This window comes from Phaseolus vulgaris, chromosome 2 (genome assembly GCF_000499845.2).
Source record: "Phaseolus vulgaris cultivar G19833 chromosome 2, P. vulgaris v2.0, whole genome shotgun sequence".
Lineage (NCBI taxonomy): Eukaryota > Viridiplantae > Streptophyta > Magnoliopsida > Fabales > Fabaceae > Phaseolus > Phaseolus vulgaris.
Genome location: NC_023758.2, coordinates 22256692 through 22271703, shown reverse-complemented (window position 1 = coordinate 22271703; position 15012 = coordinate 22256692). Strand labels below are relative to the sequence as shown.

General features: G+C 38.6%; 2 protein-coding genes across 2 annotated transcripts; both read left to right on the top strand.

Annotated features, from left to right (window-relative positions):
* Nucleotides 1-704: 704 nt before the first annotated feature.
* LOC137809198 (uncharacterized) lies at nt 705-1151 on the top strand. Its single transcript, XM_068610336.1, has one exon. The coding sequence runs from the start codon at nt 705-707 to the stop codon at nt 1149-1151; it is 447 nt and encodes a 148-aa protein (XP_068466437.1).
* Nucleotides 1152-4938: 3787 nt separating this feature from the next.
* On the top strand, nt 4939-5349 carry LOC137809197 (uncharacterized). The gene has a single exon (XM_068610334.1). It carries the CDS (start codon nt 4939-4941, stop codon nt 5347-5349), a length of 411 nt encoding a protein of 136 aa, XP_068466435.1.
* Nucleotides 5350-15012: the final 9663 nt, after the last annotated feature.

Below are 15012 nucleotides of genomic sequence, written 5' to 3'. Positions count from 1 at the left end.
CATTTATCCTCCTTGAATAATGGAATCTTTGAAACTTGCTTTATATGTTTAATTCGTTGAAACTTAATTTATTCATCATTAAAGAGTCGAAAACCGGCTAAGGAATAGTTAATTGCGGCATAGCGTCAAACCTAACTCTTAACTTTCTCCTTACTCTACTGTTTACTCTTATATTTCATTGTGACGATCTTAAAATATTTGGTCCAATTACATATTTCCATAGATACTAGTCTTGCGCATTCTCTTTAAACGGATTACCTTACATTGTAACATGATGGTGTGTAAAATGCTGTGACTTTCAGATAGAGAGGATTAGTAATTGATATGACTTTCATCAGTAACTAAAATTAGTTCTGAGCTTACTCCAACACATGTATTCTTACATCAGAACCGAACTATACAGACTTCTGAAAAGACAAGAAAGCAAGAACAGAAGCAACAAATAATGATACTCAATCGTCAGTGTCAGAATGACGCACCAATCTAAGAAACCACGACCAAATCCAATCTTCATATAATTTTATAATGTGCCGGCAACTTAAGCATATCGCAACAAAACTTTTCTCCCACACCAAAAGCAACCCAAACCACACCACGCACCATATCAATGTCAACCAAAATACTTTTCTAATCGCCCCTATTATAACCGTAATCCCCCCTTACACACGTCCTCTCTGTATGTGTGTGTGTAGCATATGATCATGATGGAGAAACTGTCTCAAATGAGAAGCAATTTGGTAAAGTTTCTGAGAAAACAACCTGCAACTTTAGTAGTAGCGTTTCAGAACCCAACTCCTAGTCCTTGTCGATCACCTGCAAGAATGGTTTCATTAATTCCCAGGGAAGTCCGCAGGAAGCGCAGAGGCGAGAGCTTTAGCGCCAGAGAGCCCACTTCTCCTAAAGTCTCCTGCATGGGCCAAGTTCAGGGGAAAAAGAAGAGGAAGGCCCGGAAACAGAAGAAGGCCCAGGCCCAGTCCCATGCCCAGAAGGATCCAACAAAAATCATTGACTCTGTTGGTGAGTGGAAGAAAATTGTGCATAAGGTTTTGGAAGAGAAGACGGTGGAAGCTCCGTCGTTGAATGCAATGAAGAAGTTTAGCAGTGGGAGAGGATCCTTCTATGATTTTGATGTTACAATTGCAGAAAGGTGAACTTCTCACTTTCATTTACTCTTCACCATAAATCATAATAAATGTTCAATGTTCTTCTCTTTATCACTCACTTTTCCCTTCATCTTAATCTCTTCATATGTTACTTTACTTTTAGTCTAATGTTTAAATTTTAAAATTGGAACAAAAATAATTTAGTCTATAAATCAAGTTTAGATTCTCTTATGTATGAAGGTCGGAGCATTTCGGTGGAAAAAAAAATCAAATAAAAAGTTTAAAAGATATATATCGTCAATGGGCTTCATACCAAAAACTCTAAAGAACAAAACTAACCTAACGCTGATAAAAATTAAATTTAACCGAAAATTTTAAAACCGAATAGAATCTTTTATAACACTTTATATTCATTAGATTCTAATGAAGAACAAAATGATTTGAAAAATTGTGCTAGCCGTAATCCTTATTTGAAGAAGAAGGATAATTGTTATAACTTACAGGTAGCTTTCATCTTGAATGAAGTATAACTATTTTTTATTTTTTTTCAATTCTCCTTGGGTCATCCTTTAGTTATATCACGACTCATCATAATTTGAAATATTTTTTTTTATCAACTTGGATGAATAATTTTATACAATGATAAAATTAGATATAAAATGTTTTAATTTGGATATAAAATAAAATATACTATAAGGTAATAAATTGTATTGACTTAAACATCTACATTTTATTTATTAAGGGATAACTTATATATATTAAAAAGGTAAATTATTATTATTATTATAACTAGCAAAAACACAGACGCAACCACTGTTCACATTTTCCTTTTTTACTCAACTCTTACGATAATAAAAATTTAACATACATACAGAAACCATTCTGGATAAGTTAAAATTGAAAAACAAAAAATGGAGTGCAAAATGAAGATTATTTTATTTGATATGTGAGATTTGGTGTGGAAATGTGTGAAAGTATGCTCTCACTTTCTTCCGATTGTTGCCTTAAAATAAGGAATTAAGGGAAGAATGAGAATCATATAAAAATTGTACATTAATATTAATTTTAAAAATATGATTTTATTTTTTTAGGTAATTCATATGAAATGATAAAATACTTCACTAATGAGATATATTAAATAAGGATAAAATCGAAAAAAAATTATGTAACAAAAAACGGTTATAATGGAAAATTCCTTTATATATAGGTATAAATTATATATATATATATATATATAACTCTAGAAAGAAGTTATTATTCAAATATTTATTTTATGAAATAAATAATCTAAATATTATACACTTTTTTTAAAAAAAAAAATATTATTATTATTATTACTAGTGGAAACACTGGTGCGGTTGCACCTTTGTATCTACCTTTTTTTCTTTTACTCAATTTTCCCAATGATATAAATGTAACATACATACATAAATAATTTTGGCTTAGTCGAAATTGAAAAACAAAAAAAGAAGTGTAGAGTGATTGAAAGTGAATGTTATTTTATGTTCTATGTGAAATTTGGTGTGAAAATATGCTTTCTCTTTTTTCCTGTTATTGTCTTAAAATAAAGAACTAAGGGAATTGGTCTACTTATTGATCCTGAAAATTTCTACAATAAGATTATGTAGGTCACTCGCATAGTTCCCTATCCAAGGTCGCAACCCCCCTTTTTAATTTATGGAGAAGTCATATAAAAATTGTACATTAATATTAATTTAAAAAATTAAAAATAATTTTATTTTTATGTAATTAATATAAAATGACAAAATACTTCATTGTATTAATAAAATGAGATATATTAAATAAGGGTAGAATCGAAAAACACCCAAAAAATAATTATAATGGGAATCCCCTTTATACATAGGTATAGATTATATAATAACTATTCAAATAAAAATATATTATTAAATTATAAAAATATTTTTACTGAAAGTAATCATAAAATGAATAATTTTTTTTTAATTTTATTGTAGGTATTTCTTTTTATTGTAATTAGTTATTTAAAGAGTAAAAATATAAGAATTTGTGTACACAATAGTTAGTGTATGTGGTTATAGTGTTTTTAGTATTTTTTAACTTATTTATATTTCTGTTTTTATTTCTGTTGGATATGAAAATTTGCATCTCATTTCCTGGTATATATCGTATCCATAGATGCAATGTCTCATATAATATATATATATATATATATATATATATATATATATATATATATTAATATATATTAATTTAATATTTTCTATTAAAACTAAAAGATACCGGAAAATAGTATATTATCAAGATTTTATTGTAAAAGAAGACGTCTCTTATTATTTATTTTCTTTCGTATCAAAACTCAATAAATCAATAAATAAATTATAATTACATAAACATTAAAATAGAGTATATTGGGTATTTAAATAAATTTGGTGTTAAATAAGTTGAACCCAATATCATTGAGAGAATGAAAAATTGTGTAATGAAAACTTTTTTTTAAATAAAAAAATATGAGAAAATAAGTTTTTTTAATTATATAAAAAATTAAAGATTTAATATTTTAAATATAAAAATATAAAAAAAATGTAACACAATTTAATTTAATAAAATTGATATTTATATTTCTTAAAATAAACACAAATAAAAATGTATGATTGAGATTGTATTAAAGGAAAAATATATTGAAGATGAAAGTAAACTTACTAGATATTGAATTAATCAACTAGAGATAATGAAAAGTTGTATAAGAAAAAAAAAATCTTCAAATAAAATGAAATAAATAATGAAAAAATAGTAAAAATAAATTTATTAGGTTAAGTGATAAACTAAAATTATTTTAATAATTAAAACAAAAGTATTATGAAAGTATATATATATATATATATCATTTTTTTATATTTTATTTAAAATTTTAGATATTAAATATATGTCATCGTTATATTTAATTTAAAAAATTAAATATTATTCGTATGAGTAAGACAATCAATTTTTTTATTAAAATATGACAATATATTGGAACGACCGAGTCAACTATAACGAGCCAGTCAGGAACTTCATCATTCAACCATTCAACCACAATAAAAAGGTCACGCGACGACACGTAACCGACCGATTCATGACGACGAGCCATGGGTTGACCTAGTTAGTAAGGTTAATATATAATTAAGGGATGTCTAACACAATCTTAAACAGGAACCAACCTCGTAATCTGGTCCACCAACAAAGCCCATTAAGGTAATATAAATAGCACGAATTCCAAGGACTAGGTACATCATTATCTACAGTACTCTGACATCCTAGTGTCGACACCCTAACTGACTTGAGCGTTGGAGTGCCTTATGTAGGTACCATCCCAGCCTGTGAAACCAGACGACCGAGAGGAGGAAGGTGAAGTAGGAAGTTAGCAGTGGTAGCGACCGACTGAAGGGAGCGGAAGAGCAATCGTTCTCTAGATCCCAACATCCGTTTGAGAACAATTGGCGCCCACCGTGGGGCCGAGAGGATAGCGTGAGTAAGCAACAGTAAATGGTATCAACCTGTAGCATGGCGAGTGAAAGGATGTTAGAGGCGGATCAGGCGACGATGCTCATGACTCTTCAGAAAGAACTGATTGAGATGAGGAAGGCACATGAAGAAACCACCAAGAAGAATGGAGAGGAAATCAAGAACCTCTGAAAGGAGAACCAAGAGATGAAGAAGTTGGTAGAGGGAGGACCCTCCCTAGGTCCAACCAACCAGATCGGGAGGTCCTTCGCCACCGCTACCAGTCCTTAGACCGAGAGAGAGCTGAAGAACAAGAATCTCACCTTGGAGATGGATGGTGAGTCTCACCCCAATAAATCCTTTTACTGACTTCGTCATGGGGGCCCCTTTGCCGGATAAGTGGAAGGGGTTCAACAGGGGTTGCTATGATGAGACGACCGACCCTGATGAACACATGGACGCGTACACAACTCACATGAGTTTGTACTCCACGGATGATGTGGTCCTATGTCGGGTCTTCCTCACCTCTCTAAAGGGAGGCGCTTTGAGCTGGTTCACGAAGCTCCTTCCCAACTCCATTGACAGTGTTGAGACGTTGGTAGCCAAGTTCGACGTCCAGTTCGCTACCAGTCGACCTCATCACCTAACGTCCATTGCCCTGATCAACATCCGCCAAGAGAAAGGGGAGTCGTTGAGGAAGTTCATCGACCGGTTTGGGAAGGTCGCCACGAGCATCAGAAATCTGAGTCCTGATGTGGCGATGCACCACATGCTCACAACCCTCTGACCGGGTCCCTTCACAGATAGCTTATATATGCAGCCCGCTGCAAGCTTGGACGAGTTGAGGCGCTGAGTTGCCAAGTTCATGCAACTGGAGGAGTTGCGTGAGTTCATAAACCAAGCTCGAGCAGAGACAAGCGGTGAGAAGAAGGATGACAAGGAAAGGCAGGGAAAGCCTGGGTCTGGACGAGGAGACACCAAGCGGGATAACTGTGGCCCCCGGTTTTCCTAGTACACACCCCTCAACGTCGATCGAGGGAAAATCTTACAAGAAGCTCTTAGCGCGGAGCTGCTGCCACCTCCAGGAGGGCTCTAAGTCCCGACAATGCCGACCGTAGCAAGAAATGTCAATATCACCAGAACACCAGTCATTTGACTGAGGAATGCCAGACCTTGAAGGACAAGATTGAAGAACTGATACAGGTCGGGCATTTGTGCCGCTTCGTACAGGGTGAACGTGCCACAAGGCGTTCCCTAAGACGCGAAAAGACATTAAAGCAAGACCATACGCCTCCAAGGGCAAGAGAAAACGATTGACGACAAGAACGCCGCACACAGAGGGACGACCCTCCAAAGGATGACCGAAGAAGGGGCCGCGAGGTCATAAACACCATTGCCGGTGGGTTTGCAGGGGGAGGCAGTTCCAATAGCGTCAAGAAGAAACATCTTTGGGCGGTCCACCAGGTCAACTCTATGGCCATCCGCCCGAGGATGCCACTTATCACGTTTACAAATGATGACTTCAAAGGGGTAGACCCCTCCCAAGACGATCTGATGGTGATATTGGTCGACGTAGACAATTTCACCATCATGAAGACCCTAGTGGATCAGGGAAGCTCAGTCGACATCCTTTACTGGAAAACTTTCAAAGCGATGAGGATTTCAATGAGAGATGACGCCCTATGACGACCATGTGGTCGGCTTCTCGGGGGAGTGTGTAGGTACGAAGAGGTACATCAAGTTGTACACCACCTTCGGCCTCGATAAAGCTAGCAAGACTTTGAAGATCAAATATTTGGTCATTGACACCAATACCTCGTATAACATCCTGCTCGGACGGTCGTCTCTCAACAAGCTGGGGGCGATCGTTTCTACCCCACACCTCGCAATGAAATTCCCCTCTCTATCAGGTGATATCTTAACCATCCATGTGGATCAAAAGATAGCACGAGAATGCTACGCAGAGAGCCTGCGAGTGGAGCCCACTCGGCAGAAGGTCGTTGATAGTCACTCGCCTAGGCGAAAGATGACTGGACGAGGTAGATCTCCTCGAAGGCATGTGCGACTGACCGAACACGCAGTCGCCATGATCGACCTCAACCCGCCAGAGATCGATCTATAATGAGACAAGCCACTGAAGTGCCAGGGGTTAACCCTGAGGTCATAACCCATAGACTCTCGGTCTACAATGAGGCGCGCCCAGTCACACAGAAGAAAATGAATCATGGTGAAGAGAAAAGGCTCGCGACCAGGACAAAGGCCGATAAGCTCCTGAAGGCCGGGTTCATTCGGTAGGCCCGGTATACAACTTGGTTGGTCAAAGTGGTAATGGTCACCAAGTCCAACGGCAAATGACGAATGTGCGTGGACTACAAGGACTTAAACAAGGCATGCTCGAAGGATTCCTACCCCCTGCCCAACATTGATCGACTCGTCGATGGGGCGGTCGGGCACAAAATATTAAGCTTCTTGGGTGCTTACTCTGGCTACAACCAGATAAGCATGCATCCCAAGAATAAGGAGAAAACGACCTTCATGACCGACGGGACAAACTACTTCTACGAGGTAATGTCATTCGGCCCGAAGAATGCGGGGGCAACCTACCAGCGGTTGATGGATAAAATCTTCAAGGGGATGATCGGTCGGAGTGTAGAAGTCTACGTGGACGACATTGTGGTCAAATCTGACTCGTGCGGCCAACACATCATAGACCTGCAAGAAGTCTTTGATGCCCTCGAGAAGACCAACATGCGCCTCAACCCCGAGAAGTGTGCGTTCGGGGTTGAGGAGGGCAAATTCCTTGGTTTCATGCTGACCCACAGGGGAATTGAGGCCAACCTCGACAAATACAAAGTCATCACCGAGATGAGAAGCCCAAAAAATATGAAGGAGGTGCAACAACTGCTTAGTCGGTTGACAACATTGTTTAGGTTCATCCCTCGGTTAGCCGAACGAATCAGATCCATGGCACAAATGCTTCGAAAGGCTGCAAAATTCAGCGGAAATGAGACATGTAAAGGCATTTTCAACCAACTCAAAGAATTCATGTTATCATCGGTCGTCATTTAGAAGCTCAGGTAGGACCTACCAATCATAGTATACCTGGCGGTCTCAGAAGAGGCGGTCGATGCCGTCTTGGTACAGGATATCGGCAAAGAAGAACGCCCAGTGTACTTGGTCAGTTGCACGCTCCATGCGGTCAAGACAAGGTACCAGATGATAGAAAAGGTAGCACTGGCCTTAGTACTGACCGCGAGGACGATGCGACCATACTTCCAAAATCACGCCATAACGGTAAAAACCAACTACCCCATATATAAAATATTGTTTAAACCCGATCTTGTAGGGCGGATGATAGGGTGGTCGGTCGAATTGTCAGAATTCGACATCAAGTACGAGTCGAGAGGTGTCATCAAATCCCAATGCTTGGCGAACTTCTCGGTAGAGCTAACACCGCAAGATGATGTCTCGACCGAGTGGATGCTATATGTCAACAAATAATCCAATAAAACCTCCTGCAAAGCAGGAATCGTCTTGGAAGGATCGGGCAACCAGATGATCGAACAGACGCTACAATTCGCCTTTAAGGCAACAAATAATCAGGTCGAATACGAAGCCATCCTGGTCAGCCTCAACCTCATCCATGATGTCGCTACACGCGACGTTGTGTGCAAGAGTGACTCCTAGTTGGTGGTCGGCCATATCAAAGGTGAAGAGCCCTTACTCCAATGATACTATCACACGGTCGCTAACTCAATAGCCAAGTTCGATAAGGTCACTATCGAACACATACCCCAACAAGACAACGAACGGGCAGCCACCCTGTCTCGCCTCGCATCCACCAAAAGCCAAAGGCATCACCGTTCGGTCGTGTAGGTCCATCTAAAGCAACCAAGCGAGGGAGAGGCCGAATGCATGACTATCATTGAAACCGATACCTGGATGAGTCCAATCGTCCAATATGTGGAGCATGGAACCTGCAAGCTGGGCGATGAGAAAGCAATCAGACTGCAATGCGCCCGAGACACCATGATCGACCATGACTTATACTAATGGAAGAAGTACCTTCATGTGTGACGAAACTTGAATGATGGTGGCGGAAGCATATGAAAGAGGTGTGCAAGGATCTCTTAAGAGGTGTGGTGTCCTTGAAGGTGCATGAGATGTATGGTGAGTGATAGGTGAGGCCTAATCACTTGGAGGGTGAAGAATGAAGATCAAACGTCTATCCTATGGGGAGTAGGAGACTAGAGTGTAATTGGCACAAATTTGGCAGCAATTCACTCATATGATTAATCTTGCTATTACATGAGCCAAGCCCTCCTATTTATAGTGTTTAGAGGGCTGGAAATTCAAAAGAAAGTGGAGGGAAATTCAAAGGAATTCCCTCCCAAAAGTAGCGCGTAAATGAGCACATGGGGAGGGGTGTGTCTAGTTTGTATGCTCACCCCCTCTAAGGGCTTTCTAGATCGGCCTTGGTAAATTTAGAGGTTTTTGGAAACTCTAAGTTTACCTAGGTTGGTGTTTTAGGTACCAAAATTAATTCTAAGAAAATTACAAATAAAGTTCATATGCTAATTTTGACAAGAAATTAAAGTCTACTCTACACTAGAGTTTATGGCATCTTAAACATGTATAAGAATGTTTCTTTGCCGCCAGTAGCAACATTCCAGTCTTCTTGGATCTTCTTGGCCATAACCTTAGTGGTTGGCCCAAATATACTCTTTGGTGGGCTTGCATTTGGGCTTGTGCTTGGGTCTTTTCCATCATCCCCTCCCTTTTGAAAAGGATTTGTCCTCAAATCCAATGCTTCTTCTTCATATTCTTCATTAGTACCTACAAAAGGAGTTAAACCAATGACATTAAATGTATCATGTACTCCATACTCCGCAGTAAATCAAGTTTATAAGCATTGTTATTTATTCTCTTGAGGATTTGAATAGGTCCATCACCTCGGGGACTAAGTTTGGACTTTCTCTTAGTTGGAAATCTATATTTTCTAAGATGAAGCCAAACTAGGTCTCCTTTCTAAAAAATGACTTCTCTTTTCCCCTAATTGCTATGTTTCATATATTTTTCTATTTGTTGTTGTATTTGTGCATTAACCCTTTCATGCATTTTCTTAACAAAATTCAGCTTTTGTAGCTCCTTCCTTATGCACAAATGTGTGTGGATTAGGAAGTGGCAACAAATCTAAATGAGTAAGAGGATTAAACCCAAATACAACTTCAAATGGAGAAATATTAGTAGTCTTATGAACTACCCTATTGTAAGCAAACTCAATATGGGGAAGGTACTCATCCCAAGATCTATGGCTACCCTTCATGACCGCCCTAAGCATAGTAGAAGAGATCTATTGACTACCTTCGTTTGACCATCCGTTTGAGGATGACTTATAAACTTTGGATCTCTATCCAAAACTATGCTTCTAGGTAACCCATGAAGTCTTACCACTTCTCTAAAGAAGAGTTTAGAAACATTTTGAGCATCATCCACCTTGTGGCATGGAATAAAATGTGCCATTTTACTAAAACGATCCACTACCACAAAAATGGAATCAAAACCTCTTGTGGTCCTAGGAAGTCCTAGAATAAAATTCATGCTAATGTCTTCCCATGGAACACTTGCAAAAGGTAGAGGAGTATAAAGTCCATGAAGCATTGTTTTAGACTTAGCTTTTAAACATGATATGCATCTAAAACAATTTCTTTGGACGTCTCTTCTCATGTGTGGCCAAAAGAATTTTCCTTTTAAAAGCTCAAGAGCTTTATCAACTCCAAAATGGCCCATGAGACCTCCTTCATGAGATTTTTTTACAAGGAGTTTTCTATGGGTTCCTTGGGGTATACAAAGTTTTCCTTCTTTAAAAAGATACCCCTCAAACACATAAAATCCTCCTTGTGCTTTATGTTCACACTTAGCAAAGATGGATGCAAAATCATGATCTTCTTTGTAAAGTTCAATTATGTTGTCAAATCCAAGAATTTGGGCTCCCAATTTCGAAAAGAGGGCATGTCTCCTTGAGAGAGCATCAACCACAATGTTTGGACTACCCTTCTTGTATTTGATAACATAAGGAAATTGTTCAAGGAATTCCATCCATTTTGCATGGTGTTTGTTCAACTTAAGTTGACCTTTTCAAATATTTTAAAGACTCATGATCACTATGAATGACAAATTCTTTAAAAACTAGATACTACTCCCAAGTCTTTAAGGCCCTCATAAGTGTGTATAGCTCTTTATCATAGGTGGGATAGTTGAGGGTGGCTCAATGAAGTTTTTCACTAAAGTAAGCAATTGGATGTCCACCTTGCAACAATACAACACCTATGCCCACTCCCGATGCATCACACTCTAGCTCAAAAGTTTTTGCAAAATTTGGTAAAGCTAGAATGAGTGGTGAGTTGAGCTTTTAGCCTCTTGAAGGCTTGATCTTGCTTCTCGGTCCAACAAAATGGAGCGTCCTTCTTCACTAACTCATTGAGTGGTGAAGCTAGACTTGAGAAGTTAGGCATAAATCTTCTATAAAAGCTTGCTAGACCATGAAAACTCCTAACATCTCCTACATTTTGTAGTGTTGGCCATTCTTGGATGGCTTTGATTTTTTCGGGGTCAACATGTACCCCATTTTTGTTAACTATAAAACCCAAAAACACTACACTATCAACACAAAAGGTACATTTATCACTATTAGCAAACAAACTATTAACTTTAAGCACTAAGAGAACTTCCCTAAGGTGTCTTAGGTGGTCTTCTAGGCTTTTACTATAGACTAAGATATCATCAAAATAAACTACTACGTATTTACCTATACAATCCCTTAAGACATGATTCATGAGCCTCATGAAAGTGCTAGGTGCATTAGTGAGACCAAAAGGCATCACTAACCATTCATATAGTCCAAATTTCGTTTTAAAAGCGGTTTTCCACTCATCACCCTCTTTAATTCGAATTTGGTGATATCCACTTTTAAGATCAATTTTAGAAAATATGATGGACCCATGCAATTCATCAAGATGTCATCTAGTCTTAGAATTGGATGCCTATACTTGATGGTGATGTTGTTAATGGCTCTACAATCACAACATATTCTCCACTTGCCATCTTTTTTTGGCACCAACAAGACAGGTACAACACATGGGCTTAAGCTCTTTTGAACCCAACCCTTCTCCAACAAATTTTGTACTTGTGATTCTATCTCCTTAGTTTCCTCAGGATTAGTTCTATAAGTTGTTCTATTGGGTAGACTAGCTCCCGGAACTAAATCGATTTTATGTTCTTATCCCGACCAGTCCTCGGTTATTGACTCACAGGCTGACCTCAGACATCGCGCTCCGGTACTTGGCAATAGAAGGGGGCCACGCAAAGTGGGACCCATACGCATATCCGGAAGTTGGTCAGTCTTTGAGATTGATACCCCAAGCCTGATGTCGGAGATCGATATTGGACCTCTCCAACAGAGGGAGAAGATCGGACATTGGCCGTCAGGGTAAAGCCTGAGGCATGGGGAATCCATGCATGTGGAATGTATGACGCATGAAGGCGCAGCATCATGGGTAATCCTATGAGGTATAAGGGCCCAATAGAATTAAGGTTTCCAGAGAAGTTGCATGCATGGCACGTGGATACTTAGGGCACCCGTGAAACGGATGGCGCTGGAGATTAGGTGTACCAAATTGGAACCTAGGCGGCCACTCTGATGATTCGTTACACTCCAGTTAAAGGAAGTTTATGCACCTACTAAGTAATAAAGCTCTCACCAAAGAGGTTATCTCCAAACTTACAAATGCACCTTTTTAGAATTTTTTTACCACCAATCAAAGAGGTCAACAAGACTTAAAGAAATGAAACAAATCAATTTGGAATTGGACAACAACAAAGGGAGTAATTATATGACACAACTTGAAATAATATTGAATGAAATTGACAACCAAACAAATAAGGCACTTAACAAAAGGTGGCACACAAATTGAACTTTAAGAATGACACTAGAATTGATTAATAAAACCAAAACAGTACTACTGGAATTTTGAGGCACAAAAAGCGTAACTTAAAAAATTTATGCTGAGCTGTATATTTTGAATTTGAATTTGAAATTTATATCACAAATAGTTCAAGATCTTAGAAAATTTTTGGCGTTGGAATCACACCAATTAATTGTGATAAAATTTTCAAATCTGTTGCCAAATCACCGTTTCTGTTCGCGCCAGAATGCACACTTTTTGAATTTGATTTATCATTTTTTTATATTTTGAATTTTGATTCTTTTTTTTAACACTTCAAACTATTCAAATCCAGAATTTCATAACTTTTCTCCAACGAATTTTTAATTTCATAAGCTAAAATAGTCAGCACATAATAAAAAACATAATAAAAAACAGAGGAAGCCTAATTTTGGAATTAAAAATTGTTTTAAGAAACTTCATAACATAATGGAAGTGATATATAAGAACTTGTGTGGATCTATCACTCAAGAATGAACTCAAATCTAAAAGAAAAATGCACCAAATGATCAACAATTCAGATTATAAACTGGACTCAAATCAAATCAAGAAACCAAATCAATCAAGAAAAGTACTACTATGATTTGATGAGAATTCTTGGAAACACATGACTTGACAAAACACAATTGGATTCCAAAATTAAAATGACTCAAATCAACACCTTATGAACCAATTAAAATTGCAATAAAGACTCAAACAAAGCAAAAATAGAACAACACCACAATTAGGAACCTAAAAACAGTTTGTAAATGGAAACACAAGAACAATTTGAACCAAATGCACCGATTAAAATTGTTCAAACATCAACATGAACCAAAAACGAAATTAAAACAGCAAGACATGTAAGGAATATGATAAACAACTCGGAATTAAGAAGAACACAAAAATAAAAATCAAGATAAGGCACTTATCTCTTGAAGACCATAGCTCATGATACCAAATGATGGATGAAGTGCCTTCATGTGTGACGAAACTTGAATGATGGTGGCAGAAACATATGAAAGAGGTGTGCAAGGATCTCCTAAGAGGTGTGGTATCCTTGAAGGTGCATGAGATGTATGGTGAGTGATAGGTGAGGCCTAATCACTTGGAGGGTGAAGAATGAAGATCAAACGTCTATCCTAGGGAGAGTAGGAGACAAGAGTGTAATTGGCACAAATTTGGCAGTAATTCACTCATATGATTAATCTTGCTATTACATGAGTCAAACTCTTCTATTTATAGTGTTTAGAGAGTTGGAAATTCAAAAGATAGTGGAGGGAAATTCAAAGGAATTCTCTCCCAAAAGTAGCACCTAAATGAGCACATGGGGAGGGGTGTGTCTAGTTTGTATGCTCACCCCCTCCATGGGCTTTCTAGACCGACCTTGGTAAATTTAGAGGCTTTTTAAAAACTCTAAGTTTACCTAGGTTGGTGTATTAGGTGTCAAAATTAATTCTAAGAAAATTACAAATAAAGTTCATATGCTAATTTTGACAAGAAATTAAAGTCTACTCTACACTAGAGTTTATGGCACCTTGATCATGTATAAATAGGTTTCTCTGCCGCCAGTAGCAACATTCTAGTCTTCTTGGATCTTCTTGGCCATAGCCCTAGTGGTTGGCCGAAATCTACTCTTTGGTGGGCTTGCATTTGGGCTTGTGTTTTGGCTTCTTCCATCATATACCGAAGGGGATACTCCACGCCACTCCTAAAGTGTCTTACCAAGGAACAAGCGCGGTATGTGCTGCAAGAGATCCATGATGGGGCGTGTGGTAATCATTCTGGGGCGAGGACCATGGCGACCAAGTTCATCCGAGCAAGGTACTATAGGCCGACCGTTCAGGGCAATTGTGGAGAATACGTGGAAAAATGTTTGAAATGCCAAGAGTTCGGCTCATTGCACCACTCAAAACTAGAAGAGCTCCACAACATGACATCACCCTAGTTGTTTGCCATATGGGGAATGGACATCATCAACTCTTTCTCACCTAGCAAAGGTCAGACGAAGCACCTGCTGGTTGCAGTGGACTACTTCACAAAGTGGATAGAGGCTGAACCCCTAGCGTCCATATCGACCGTAAATTGTGTAGGTTTGGGCTGCCAAACATGATCGTGTCAGATAATGAACGGCAGTTCATTGACCAAGGGCTCCAGACCTTCTATGAGGACCTTGGCATCAAGTCCATGACTAGCTCGGTCGAACACCCTTAGACAAATGGTCAAGCCGAGGCGGCCAACAAAGTCTTCTTGAACGAGTTAAAGAAGAGACTTGGCGCGGCAAAGGGAAGATGGGCAGAAGAACTACTTGAGGTCCTGTGGGCACATCAGTGCACGCGTTAGTCGACTACACAAAAGACGCCATACAACCTCACCTACGACACCGAGGCCATGATCCTGGTGGAAGTGGGTGAGCCGTCCATCAGACGACAGTTGTTTGACCTATCCCTCAATCACGAAAGCCTGGC